At 40.9% G+C, this 13,210-nt stretch overlaps 1 protein-coding gene across 1 annotated transcript in view; it reads left to right on the forward strand.

Annotated features, from left to right (window-relative positions):
* The window catches only part of LOC122252005 (uncharacterized), a 322,966-nt gene extending 321,249 nt beyond the window's left edge, over positions 1–1,717 (forward strand). The window contains exon 3 of the mRNA XM_086538912.1: positions 1,400–1,717. Within this exon, the coding sequence (XP_086395038.1) occupies positions 1,400–1,477 (78 nt within the window). The 3' untranslated portion in view covers positions 1,478–1,717. The remainder of the gene's footprint in view (positions 1–1,399) is intronic.
* The last annotated feature ends 11,493 nt before the right edge of the window (positions 1,718–13,210 follow it).

Raw genomic sequence — 13,210 nt, forward strand, 5'->3', positions numbered from 1 at the left:
CATTAATCTCTCTCTTCTCTCTCTCTCTCACTCTCTCTCTCTCCTCTCTCACTTCTCAGCGCACGACTCTCTCCCTCTCTCCCTCGCAAGGTCAACTCTCCCTCTCTCCCTCTCTCCGCGGCCGCTCGTCCCCCTCCCCCATCCTCATTTTTCACCTCCCCCCCTAAATTCTCCCCCTCTCATACCCTTCCTCCCATCCCTCTCTCCCCTCCGCTCTCCTTCTCCCCCCTCACCCCGTCTCATCTCACCTACTGTCCCTTATGCTCTCTTCTCTCTTCTCTCTTCAGGGCAGGGTGGCGCTTCGAGGACTTCCTCCGACTCTCCCATCTCCCAGTCTGGTCGTCACGGTTTTACGGCCCATCCGCAGCTCTCTCCTATCTCAAAGCAAACCCATAAATAAAAAAGACGTTTTTTCTATACTTCGGGACCTTCCGATAACAAGCTTTGACTTCTATATAATTTCGTTATTTTTTTTATATATTAACTTCTTTAGGTTATAAAAGAGACAATTCAAATGTCTAATGTTACCTACAGATTCTTTATAACGAAGAAGAAAAAAATAGGATTCCGGTTCATCATATCTGGTATTGACTCCTAAGGTTCAGACTCGGTATGAAATTGGAGTGGTTTTATATCAACGGAGCCATCATCATTTTTCGATTAGATATATGTATTTATTTTTATCGGTCGGCATCGTATAATATTCTGGTTTTGTTATCGAACTTGCGTATATTTTTTATCAGTCGACATCGTACGTTTTATTGGTTTAATTATAGAATTTGATTTGTAGATTTATTGATCCTATATGTGTATGAGGATGATGTTGTTTGAGATGTTGAAATATATATTAGATATATTTCTCGAGTTCATAGCTTATATATTACATTTATCTTGATATAGACTAAAAACGTATTCTAAATATTTCTCTTTATTTTACTAAAGATGATCTATGATTGATCATAAATTCTCCTATTTTAAAATCCATACATGAATTTACACTGATTTAAAGATCTCTATTAACCTAGAGAATATTTACCATAGTTCTTGATATACATGTGAAACATTTACCGAATAAAAGATGTATATTATCCATTTTTCTCTTTAGTTCACTTAAAGTGTTCTCTATGAAACACTGACCATATTTCCTCCTGTTTTTTAATCTGTACATGAAACACACTCTAATTGAACAATGTACATTGACTTTAAGTTCCAATATGAAAACACATACCGATGAAGATATACGCATATCAACCATATATCTCATTCACGCAAATTGATTACAAAAAAAAAGTTGACCTATATTTCCACCAGCTCTATAATTTATTCATGAACCCTACGCTGATTTTTAAATATATATATATATATATGTATATTGACCTTCCTTCTCTCTCTCTTTCAGGTATGGGCGTTGTGGTGGAAAAATCGGGGAGGCTCGGCTGCTCTGGTAATTGAGGCTGGTGCATGGGAACACGTTTGAGACATGTTTCATGTTGTTTTTCTTTTTCTCTGAGCTGTTCCTAGGAGTATGTTGGTTATTTGCTTTATTTTTGTTTTGTTTATTCATGCTTTTTATTTTTCTTCTTATAGTAGTTGATGTTGGATGTTGTTGTTGTTTTTGTCTTTGTGATTATTAGGTATAGTTGTTATTGCTGTTATTGTTATTGTTCTTGATGTTATAGTTATTGTTTTTGTTATTGTTAATAATGGTATTATTATTATGGTTTATTTTTTTTTCTTTTTTTTTTTTTTTTTTTTTTTTTATTATAAGGGGATGTGTATTATAATAGGATTGTTAACGTACTTAATCAACAACCGCTATTATATATTTTTTAGATAAAACAAAACGAAGATAAAAAAATATTATAAAGTAACAATGCATTTACATGTCGCAACATTCACCTTCACCTACCCTCACCTTCACATATCACTACAACAATTCATCTCCCCCCCCCCCCCCCCACCACATCCCCCCCCCCCCTCCCTCCTCTTTCTTTTCTCCCTACCATGTTTTCCCTTTCCCTCCCTACGCGGACCTCCTGCCTACCCCCCCTCCCCCCAACCGGAACCCCCAACCGGCCTTATTGCTTCCCTCGTCCCTCCCTTCCTCCCACACCTCTCCCTTCCTCCTCCCCCTCCCCCCTCTCCCTCCTTCCTCCTCCCTCCCTCATCCAACCTTCACTTTGTTCTTTCTTTTATTATTCCTGCCTTTGAAGAAGGTAATAGAATCTCGACCGGATAAAATATCGCGGGGAAGTTTTTGATAAGTTTTCGGTATTTAATTGATTTGGGCAAATTTCTTCCCTCTCCTTCTTCATCATCATCTTCTTCTTCTTCATCTTCTTCTTTTTTCTCTTATTGCTGTTATTATCATTATTAGTAGTAGTATAGTCATATTCTTTTTCTTTTTCTTCTTTCTCTTCTTCTTTTTCTTTTTTTTTTTTTTTTTTTTTTTTTTTTGTTTTTTTTTCCTTTCTCTTCTTCTTCTTCTTCCTCTTCCTTTTATTATTGCTGTTACTATCATTATTATTAGCAGTAAGTAGTATAGGCAGGTCGTAGTATTTTTTCCTCCTCTTACCTCTTCTTCTTCGTCTTTCCTTCGACTTCTTCCTTCTCTCTTCTTCTTTTTTCATATTTGCCTATTCCCTAGTTCCTATTCCTATTCCTATTTTCCTATTATCTCTCTACTACTATCTTCTCGTTCTCTCTTCTTCGTTTCTACTCTTCTTCCTTCTTCGTTTCCTTTCCTCGGTCATTCTCCCTTCTGCCCTCTTCTAACTCTTCCTACTCCTCCTTCTTTCCACTTCTTACTCTTCTACTCCTCCTTTTTCTTCGTCTTCTTCCTTTCTTCTTCTTCTTCTTCTTCTTCCTCTTCCTTTTATTATTGCTGTTACTATCATTATTATTAGCAGTAGTAGTATAATAGTCGTAGTATTTTTTTTTTTTCTTCTTCTTCTTCTTCTTCTTCTTCTTCTTCTTCTTCTTCTTCTTCTTCTTCTTCTTCTTCTTCTTCTTCTTCTTCTTCTTCTTCTTCTTCTTCTTCTTCTTCTTCTTCTTCTTCTTCTTCTTCTTCTTCTTCTTCTTCTTCTTCTTCTTCTTCTTCTTCTTCTTCTTCTTCTTCTTCTTCTTCTTCTTCTTCTTCTTCTTCTTCTTCTTCTTCTTCTTCTTCTTCTTCTTCTTCTTCTTCTTCTTCTTCTTCTTCTTCTTCTTCTTCTTCTTCTTCTTCTTCTTCTTCTTCTTCTTCTTCTTCTTCTTCTTCTTCTTCTTCTTCTTCTTCTTCTTCTTCTTCTTCTTCTTCTTCTTCTTCTTCTTCTTCTTCTTCTTCTTCTTCTTCTTCTTCTTCTTCTTCTTCTTCTTTTTCTTTCTCTTCCTTTTATTATTGCTGTTATTATCATTATTATTAGTAGTATAGTCATATTCTTTTTCTTCTTCTTCTTCTTCTTCTTTTTCCTCTCTTCTTCTTCTTCTTTCTCTTCCTTTCATTATTGCTGTTACTATATTTATTACTAGCAGTAGTAGTATAGCAGTCGTAGTATTTTTCCTCTTCTTCTTCGTCTTCTTCCTTCTTCTTCTTCTTTTTCATTTTCCTATTCCTATTCCTATTCCTATTCCTATTCCTATTATCTCTCTACTACTTCTTCTCGTTTCTCTTCTTCTTCTTCTTCTTCTTCTTCTTCTTCTTCTTCTTCTTCTTCTTCTTCTTCTTCTTCTTCTTCTTCTTCTTCTTCTTCTTCTTCTTCTTCTTCTTCTTCTTCTTCTTCTTCTTCTTCTTCTTCTTCTTCTTCTTCTTCTTCTTCTTCTTCTTCTTCTTCTTCTTCTTCTTCTTCTTCTTCTTCTTCTTCTTCTTCTTCTTCTTCTTCTTCTTCTTCTTCTTCTTCTTCTTCTTCTTCTTCTTCTTCTTCTTCTTCTTCTTCTTCTTCTTCTTCTTCTTCTTCTTCTTCTTCTTCTTCTTCTTCTTCTTCTTCTTCTTCTTCTTCTTCTTCTTCTTCTTCTTCTTCTTCTTCTTCTTCTTCTTCTTCTTCTTCTTCTTCTTCTTCTTCTTCTTCTTCTTCTTCTTCTTCTTCTTCTTCTTCTTCTTCTTCTTCTTCTTCTTCTTCTTCTTCTTCTTCTTCTTCTTCTTCTTCTTCTTCTTCTTCTTCTTCTTCTTCTTCTTCTTCTTCTTCTTCTTCTTCTTCTTCTTCTTCTTCTTCTTCTTCTTCTTCTTCTTCTTCTTCTTCTTCTTCTTCTTCTTCTTCTTCTTCTTCTTCTTCTTCTTCTTCTTCTTCTTCTTCTTCTTCTTCTTCTTCTTCTTCTTCTTCTTCTTCTTCTTCTTCTTCTTCTTCTTCTTCTTCTTCTTCTTCTTCTTCTTCTTCTTCTTCTTCTTCTTCTTCTTCTTCTTCTTCTTCTTCTTCTTCTTCTTCTTCTTCTTCTTCTTCTTCTTCTTCTTCTTCTTCTTCTTCTTCTTCTTCTTCTTCTTCTTCTTCTTCTTCTTCTTCTTCTTCTTCTTCTTCTTCTTCTTCTTCTTCTTCTTCTTCTTCTTCTTCTTCTTCTTCTTCTTCTTCTTCTTCTTCTTCTTCTTCTTCTTCTTCTTCTTCTTCATCTTCTTCATCCTCCTCTTCTCCTTCTTCTTCTTCTTCTTCTTTATCCTCCTCTTCATCCTCCTCCTCTTCCTCTTCTTTTTCTTCATCCTCTTCTTCCTTTCTTCTTCTTCTTCTTCTTCTTCCTCTTCCTTTTATTATTGCTGTTACTATCATTATTATTAGCAGTAGTAGTATAATAGTCGTAGTATTTTTTTTTTTTCTTCTTCTTCTTCTTCTTCTTCTTCTTCTTCTTCTTCTTCTTCTTCTTCTTCTTCTTCTTCTTCTTCTTCTTCTTCTTCTTCTTCTTCTTCTTCTTCTTCTTCTTCTTCTTCTTCTTCTTCTTCTTCTTCTTCTTCTTCTTCTTCTTCTTCTTCTTCTTCTTCTTCTTCTTCTTCTTCTTCTTCTTCTTCTTCTTCTTCTTCTTCTTCTTCTTCTTCTTCTTCTTCTTCTTCTTCTTCTTCTTCTTCTTCTTCTTCTTCTTCTTCTTCTTTCTCTTCCTTTCATTATTGCTGTTACTATATTTATTACTAGCAGTAGTAGTATAGCAGTCGTAGTATTTTTTTTTTTCTTTTTTTTTTTTTTTTTATCTTTTGGCGGGAATGTAGGAGCTGCCAGGATTATAGGGGTTGTATTTCGTGAGAAAGAGTTCGTTGTTTACGCACAGCTACATTTACCGGAAGAGGCGATGGTCTTAAACACACTATCATAACTCCAAACGTAAGAAGATATTTCTTACTGTTCGGGTGGTTGAAGTTCGCCAACAAAAGTAATGTGTCTAAACAGAATTCGTAAAACAGAGATAGCTTCCACGTAAGGCGGTGGCTGACCACTGATAAAAGATCAGGATTATCGGGACATCGATCGTAGCAGGAGAGAGAGGACAATAAAGGGGTAGGGAGGTAGGGGGGCAGAGGAAGGAGGTGATTGAGTGAGAGGAATAGTTGAAGAAGTGTAAGGCGAAAATAGCAGGAGAAGCAAAGGAACACCGCAAAGGTAGAGGCTTAGAGAATCGCCGAGAGCCTTTTGGGAGGGACCGTGCTGAGGGCACAATTTGCTAGGCGATTATGCACCTTAGGGACGCCCCGAATTTATATGGGAGTGCGAGATAAAAGACACAAGTGGGACTCGTTCAAGACAGGGCTGGGAAGAAGTGTCGAAGGGCTTTTGCTGGGAGGAAGACGGACGGGAAGGGGGAGGGGGGAGGGGTTGGCTTTAAGGGTCTTGTGCGAAGGTACATTTTCTCGACATAATGTAACGCGAGAAATGAAAGACGTCCTCATCCTCAACTTACAAGTACGGACCGGTTGGACACAGTTGGTAGTTAATCTAAGTTTCTGCATACACATTTAGATATCCGATAGCTTTCATACCATAGGTAATACATGAAGAGGCAATCAACAATATGTGGACTACATGATTCCGATACATACAAGATGCGAGTCACAACACTATAGAGGTGATTAACAAAAACAAAGAGGCACAGAGGAAAAAAATCTACATGATAAGAGGCCAAATAATTTCCAGAGAAAGAGACCAAGGATACGGCGTCAGGATAAGAGTACTGCACGCCAGGTAGTGTGCTTGTTACGGTAATGAGTGGTGACCTATGGGGTATAACACCGGAGATCCTGTGCCGAGCCTAGCCAGACGCTGATAGGCGTGTTTGCCACATCAGTGAGATCACTGTTCGTGATGGATGCGAGCGCCGGAGCTGGTCGCATGTTAGAACTCGAGTGTCACACAATATGTGCTGGGACAGAGGCCGGGGAGCCATCAGTAGGTAGCTGGTAGGGGCTATATTTCATTTGCGGAACATGTGACTAACGCTCGCGTCGACGGGGCCAAGCTGTTGGTACCGGTGATGGTGAAGATAATGACCCATGATGATAGTTATGCTTTTATCCTTACATATGATTTAAACTTTCTCCTGTGAGAATAGCTCTCTGTTAAAACTGCGAGTATTTATTTTTTTTTTAATGCTGTTGATGTTAAAGAAAAAAGATAAGTAAAAGTGGTAGGAAAAGGATGGATTTGTATTTATTGATTAGGAAGGTATTACTTTTAATTCATATTGATAAACCGTTAGTTCTATGCCGATGATGACGTCATTTCAAGCATGTGATTTGAATCGGGTTCGTTACTCGATTATTAGTGCTTCAGGGTTGCTCCTAGTTGCTTCTAGATGAATTAAGTTGTAATGCGGGAAAGGTGTAAGGCCAGAGTTCTTTCTTTCCCTTGATGTCGATTTCGGTTCAGTCTCTCTTTCCGACTCGGAGAGAGATCTTGCAAAATTTCTCTTTGTGAGACAGAAACTTGATTCCAAAAAGTCCAAAAGTCCTGAAAGAAAAACGCCCTCACTTTTTTTTTCCTTTTTTTCTTTCGCCGAACGATAAACAACTAAACTCGACATCCATAAGACAAGAGCATTAAGCAGGGACCGACCGCCCGAACCGCCCGCCTCGCCGCTCCTCCCAAGTCCCTCTCTTTTCCCCCAACTGCAGCGCCTCCTTCCGCCCTCTCTACCGCGGCCGTAGCGGACTCTCGCGCCGCTATAACGATCCCTCAAGATTGAGTTGACATGAATGAAGGGTTTTCTCATTACTGCGAAAAAATGGTTGGCTTGTGTGCGAGGCCAGATTGCTTTAAAAAAAAAAAAAAAAAAATCGGCGGTTATGCGAACATGGCGGATGTTCTGTCGTGTTGTAACCTCCAGGTCACGGGTCACTTTTTTTCTATCTCTGTCTGTTCATGTAGCCTGTGATAAAGGGAAGAATGGAATCCTAATTATGATAACAAAATTTGTGCAGTATTTCCCCAAAACTTCAGGCACCTGGCATTAGAAGCCAAACCACGGTCGTCCTAAAATATCTCAAAAGGATACGAACATGAACAATAGACGGACCATTCGTAAGGCTTGGCATAAGGATTTCCATGACGAAGGAAAGGAAGAGACCTTTTATTCCTTCGGGAAAAAAATCGAGGGGACGTCCCTGAATTCAGGACAAGGGGCATCCTACAGGACAGAGTCAAGGGACACCTTCAGGGACGGAAAGCCTTGTCTTAGGGAATTTGATCAAAGGAACGCCTCTTGAGGATTACGGAAACCCTGGCGTGGAGGGTGACCGGTGAAGTGGATGGCCTCGGGGCGTCGGGAAAGGGAGAGAGAGATGTTGTGTTTTTAGAACCAGGCTGTTCCTTGCGGTTGTGTGAATGGGGGATGGGGGGATAGGGGGGAGGGAAGGGGCAGGCGGGACGCGCAGAGGCGGTAATTAGATTACATTTTTCCGCGGTACATGGAAACATTCCGTGGCACCGTGGGTTGCGGTGTGTATGACAAGATTCTCTCGTCTTCTCTCTCTCCTCTAGCTCTCTCTCTCTCCACTCTACTTCTCTTCGCTCCTCTTCTCCTCTCTCCTCGCTCTCTGCTCTAAATTTCGCTTTTCTCTCTCTTCTCTTTCTCACTCTCCGATCCTTCTTTAGCTTCTCATGCTCCCTCTCTCTCTCCTGCTCTCATCCTTCTCTCTCATCTTTTCTCGCTCTCTCGCGACTCTCTCACACATATCTCTTTCGTTTTTTCTCGCACCAACTCATACTCTCTCATCTCTCTTCTCACACCTCACCTCTCTACTCTCTTCCTTTCTCTCTCTCCTTTCTCGTTCTCTCTCTCCATTCTCTCACCTTTCTAGCGCATTCTCCTCTTCGCCGTCCTTTCATCTCTCATCTCCTCTCTCTCTCTCTCTCTCTCCCTCCCTCCCTCCCTCCCTCTCTCCCTCCCTCCCTCTCCCTCTCTCTCTCTCTTCTTACATTTTATCTTCTTTCTCCCATCCCTTCCTCCATCTCTCATACATTTCCCATGTCTCCTGTGCTAACACGTGCAACATACCAACCTACCTGAAACATATAACTTCGCAGGATCGAGCGTAATGCAAGCGTATGCAATAGCATTGTAGGAAACGCGAAGGAGGGGACAAGCAGGGAAACGGCGAAGGGGAAGCTGCAGTAGGCACAGGAGGAGAGACGCAGAGGAGAGCACAGGCCGTAGCAGCAGCGGTAAAAGGCGAGACAGTATGCAACCGTAATGGCAGAGAGATTAGCGGAGATCAGTGGGAACGACATTGCATAAAGTTTCAGAGATGAGGAGAGAGAGAGAAGAAGAAAGTAAGAGGAGGAGAAGAAGTAGAAAATGAAGAAGAAGAGGAAAGAAGAAGAAGAAAGAAGAAGAAATGAGAAGAAAAAGAAGAAGAATGCAGGATGAAGAAATGAGGAGACAAGGTAGAGAGGAGGAGAAGAAGAATTAGGAAGAAGTAGAGATTAAATAAAAAGAAAAAAAAAAGAAGAAAGGACGAGAACGTACAGAAAACGAATATAGTAGGAGGAAGATGGAGTGGAGAACGAAGAGGAGGAGGAGGAGGAGTAAGAGGGGAGGATTAGGATGAGTAGGAGTAGCATCAGCAGGAGCGCCTGCAAGAGTAGCAGAAGACAGCAGGAGCAGCGGCAGGTTATTGAGCCGCGGGTGTAATGGGATGGTGGGAGAGCCGCCATCTGTGCGAGATCTCAGACCCACATCTTGTTTAACTTTTTATCGAGATTTAAGTGATTTACCTGATATCTGCCTCTCTCTCTCTCTCTCTCTTTCTTTCTCTCTTTCTTTCTCTCTCTCTCTCTCTCACTCTCTCTCTCTCTCTCTTTCTCTCTCTCTCTCTCTCTCTCTCGTCCTTTCCGGTCTCTCTCTCTCAATCTCTCATCTCTCGCTCATCTCTTTCTCTCTTCCTACTCCTCTCGTCAATTTCTCTCTCTCTCTCTCTCATCTCTCTCGCTCATCTCCTCTCTCTCCTCTCTCTCTCTCCTCTCTCTCATCTCTCTCTCTATCCGTTCTCTCTCTCATCCCGCTCTCCGTCTTTCTCTCTCTCCTCTCTACTCTCTCGATAGCTCTCTTCATCTCTCTCGCCTAACTCTCTCTCTCTCTCGTCTCTCTCTCCTCTCAAAGATCTCTCTCTCTACTCTCTCATCTCTCTACATCTCTCTCTCTCTACTACTCTCTCCGCTCTCTCTCTCTCTACTCTCTCTCTCTCTCGTCCATCTCTCTTAAAGAAATCATGCTACTCTCTCTCTTTCTCTCTCTAGCTCATCTCATCTCTCTCGCCTCTCTCTCTCTACTCTCTCTATTCTTCTCTCTCTCTCTCTCTCTCGCCTCGCTCTCCTCTCTCGAGCTCTCTCTCTCTCCTCTCTCTCATCTCTCGTCCTCTAACTTCTGCTCTCTCTTCCTCGTCTCTCATCTCTACCTCTTCTGTCAGATCACTCTACACGAAAGCGATCCTTCCTCGCACCTCTCCCTCAATCCAACATACTCTTTATTCACCTCCGCCCCTCTCCATCCCCTCTCTTCTTCTAGATCTAGACCCTCTCTTATCTCCACCCTACCTCTCGGCCTTCGAAGGGGTACCTCATTGGCGTTTATTAAGCAGCGGGATAAAGTGTCGCCACGCCGTCTGGGTTTAATAATTACGTCATCTTGCGTAATGGCTGGGCTGACGGCGTGCCATCGACACCTCATTATGGTTGCCAACGCTGCCACCACTGCCCGTAATAGATGTCAGGATCGCTATTGATGGCAGTACTGCTCGTGGTGGTTATGGATTAGACTCAGGACGGTGATTTGGACACTGATTTTTAAAATTATGTTCGGGTGTGTTTAGATGCTAAGGAGAGTTTTAGATTTGAATTGTGATAGATTGTTTGGATTCAAGTTTCGAAAGTTTTGTATATATTTATGTTTTTTTTTTCATCAATAGGAATGTTTGAATTCAAGTTTCGAAAGTTTTACATATATTTATGTTTTTTTTTTCTTTTTCTTTTTTTCATCAATAGGAATTTCGCAGTAAAAACTTTTTGTAGTTTTTGTTTGTTTTAAAAAAAATTTTATTTTTTTTCATTGTTATTCTTTGGAAGCACCTTTGTGTCTAGCACAACAAAAAATGCCTTAAAAAATTACCGGACGCGAATGGATTTGAAATTGTAATTATAAAGATTCTTTACGTAAATTTAGCTGCGAAGGTTTTATGAACAGGCACAAATCTGCTTTTGTGTTTACCTTTTGACTTTTTTTCTCTCTTTTTTTGTGTGTGGATGTGAGCAGCGAATTTATTTTGAGGCGGAAGAAGACATTTCAAATCCCCTCTTGCTAAATTTGGTGGTTATTTGAGTAAAATATGAACCAAAGTTCAGACTCATTATGATTCTATATTTCTCTCTCTCTTTCTATCTCTCTCTCTCTCACCTTCTCTCTCTCTTTCTATCTCTCTCTCTCTCTCTTTCTCTATCTCTATCTCTCTCTTTCTCTCTCTCTCTCTCTTTCTATCTCTCTCTCTTTCTATCTCTCTCTCTCTTTCTCTCTCTCTCTCTCAATCCTCGTCTCTCTCATCCTCTCTCATCTTGCTTCTCATCCTCTCAGTCTTCTCTCTCTCTCTCACCATCTCCCTCACTCGCCTCGTCTTACTCTCTCTCTCTCTCTCTCTCTTTCCATCTCTCTCTTATCTCTTGCCAATTCTCCCGCTCTCTCTTCTTTTCTATCTCTCTCTCTTTCCTCTCTCTCTGACACTCTATCTCTCTCCTCTCTCTCTCTCGCGTCTCGCTCATCATCTCTCTCTCTCTCTTCTCTACTACTCTCTCTCTCTCTCTCGTCTCTCTTCTCTCATCCTCTGTCTCTCTCTCTCATCTCTCTCACTCTCTCTCTCTCTCTCTCTCTCTGCTCTCTCTCCTCTCTCTCAATCTTCTCTCGTCTCTCACTCGTACATCTCTCTCTCTCTCTCTCTCTCTCTCTCTCTCTAATCTCTCCTCCTTCTTATCTCCCTCTCTCTCCTCTCTCACCTCCATCTCATCCCCCACAGCCCATCCCCCTCTGTGAGTGTCTCTCTCTCTCTCTTCACTCCAATCTCTCTCTCTCTCTCTCTCTCTCTCCTCTCTCTATATTTTTTTATATTGGCCAGTTAATTTACCAAGTATGCCATCGCTCTTATTTTGTCTCTCTTCCCTGCTCTTTCCGTCGTCTATTCTCTCTCTCTTTCTATCTTTCACTCACTCTCTCGCTCTCTCTCTCTCTTTCTCTTTCTCTTTCTCTTTCTCACTCTCTTTCTATCTTTCACTCACTCTCTCGCTCTCTCTCTCTCTATCTCTCTCTCTCTCTCTATATATAATATATATATATAGATATATAAAATATTATATAATATATACATCTAAAATACTATGATATATATATAAAGTATAATAATATATATATATATATAAATATACATACTATACATGAAGTATAGATACTATATATATATATATATATATATATATGTATATACATACATATACATATACATACATATAAACACACACACAAAGTGAAAGAGAGAGAGAGTGTATGTGTGTGTGTGTGAGAATGAGAGAGAGAGAGAGAGAGAGAGAGAGAGAGAGAGAGAGAGAGAGAGAGAGAGAGAGAGAGAGAGAGAGAGAGAGAGAGAGAGTTCATCTCATTGATTTAATATCCAGCGAAGGATTAAAAACATAGGGTTGATTACCGTGGTCTGTATTGGCAATTTTATCTTTAATTTTCTTAACAGCTGATGACGCGTTGTTCGTAATTCGATTTTCTTTTTTATGGATTATGTGTATGTGTGTCTGTCTGTATGTATGTATGTATGTATGTATGTATGTATGTTTTTGTGTCACTATCTGCATGTATCTGTATGCATGTATGTATATGTGTGTGTGTTTGTTTGTGTGTTTGTCCCTGATCTTCCGAGTTGATAGCGATGCAAATCCATATCTAATGCATTCATTAAATCGTCGGGAATGCTCAGTATAAAATGAACCCCCAAACAAATAGATCCGTTCGTAGATTTTGTTGTATTAATCAGTTTCAGATCCAGGAATGTACCTTCGGGCTCTCGCGCCTCGTAGGAGTCAGACCGGATACACGTGTATGCTATTACTCCCTTTTATAAAGATATCGCAGCTGGACTGACATCCCAGCTGGTTCTTTCTGCGTGGAGGTGGGTCGTTGGTTTGTGGGATGGGGTGGAGGCGGGGGATGGGGATAGAGGGGAGGGAGGGAATGGAAGTAGAGCGAAATCGTATTATCGTTTATTTCTTGTCTTCCTTTGGGGGGGGGAGAGAGGGAGGGGGAGGGGGAGGGAGGGAGAGGGAGAGGGAGAGGGAGGGAGGGAGGGAGGGAGGGAGGGAGGGAGAGAGAGAGAGAGAGAGAGAGAGAGGGGGGGGGGAAGAGAGAGAGAGAGAGAGAGAGGAGAGAGAGAGAGGGGGGGGGGGGGGGGAGGGAGAGGGGGGGGAAAGAGGAGAGAGGGAGGAGGGGGAAGGGGAGAGAGAGAGAGAGAGAGAGAGAGAGAGAGAGAGAGAGAGAGAGAGAGAGAGAGAGAGAGAGAGAATCAGAGAATCAGAGAATCAGACAGACAGAGGAATATTAACACACGTGGAAAGAGAGAGAGAGAGAGAGAGAGAGAGAAATATGGAGTTAGCCGAGTGTATTCTGGGTATTTCGAGATTCCGCCATATTTACAGGATCTGCAAATTCTCTGGCGATATTAGGGCTCTGTTAGAATTTCTTCTCTGCCCACAAGCGAGTATTTGCTTCTACAGACCGAGGCTTT

This window comes from Penaeus japonicus, unplaced genomic scaffold (assembly GCF_977035675.1).
Source record: "Penaeus japonicus unplaced genomic scaffold, GWHDUDI00000001_assembly GWHDUDI00000008, whole genome shotgun sequence".
In the NCBI taxonomy this organism is placed as follows: Eukaryota; Metazoa; Arthropoda; class Malacostraca; order Decapoda; family Penaeidae; genus Penaeus; species Penaeus japonicus.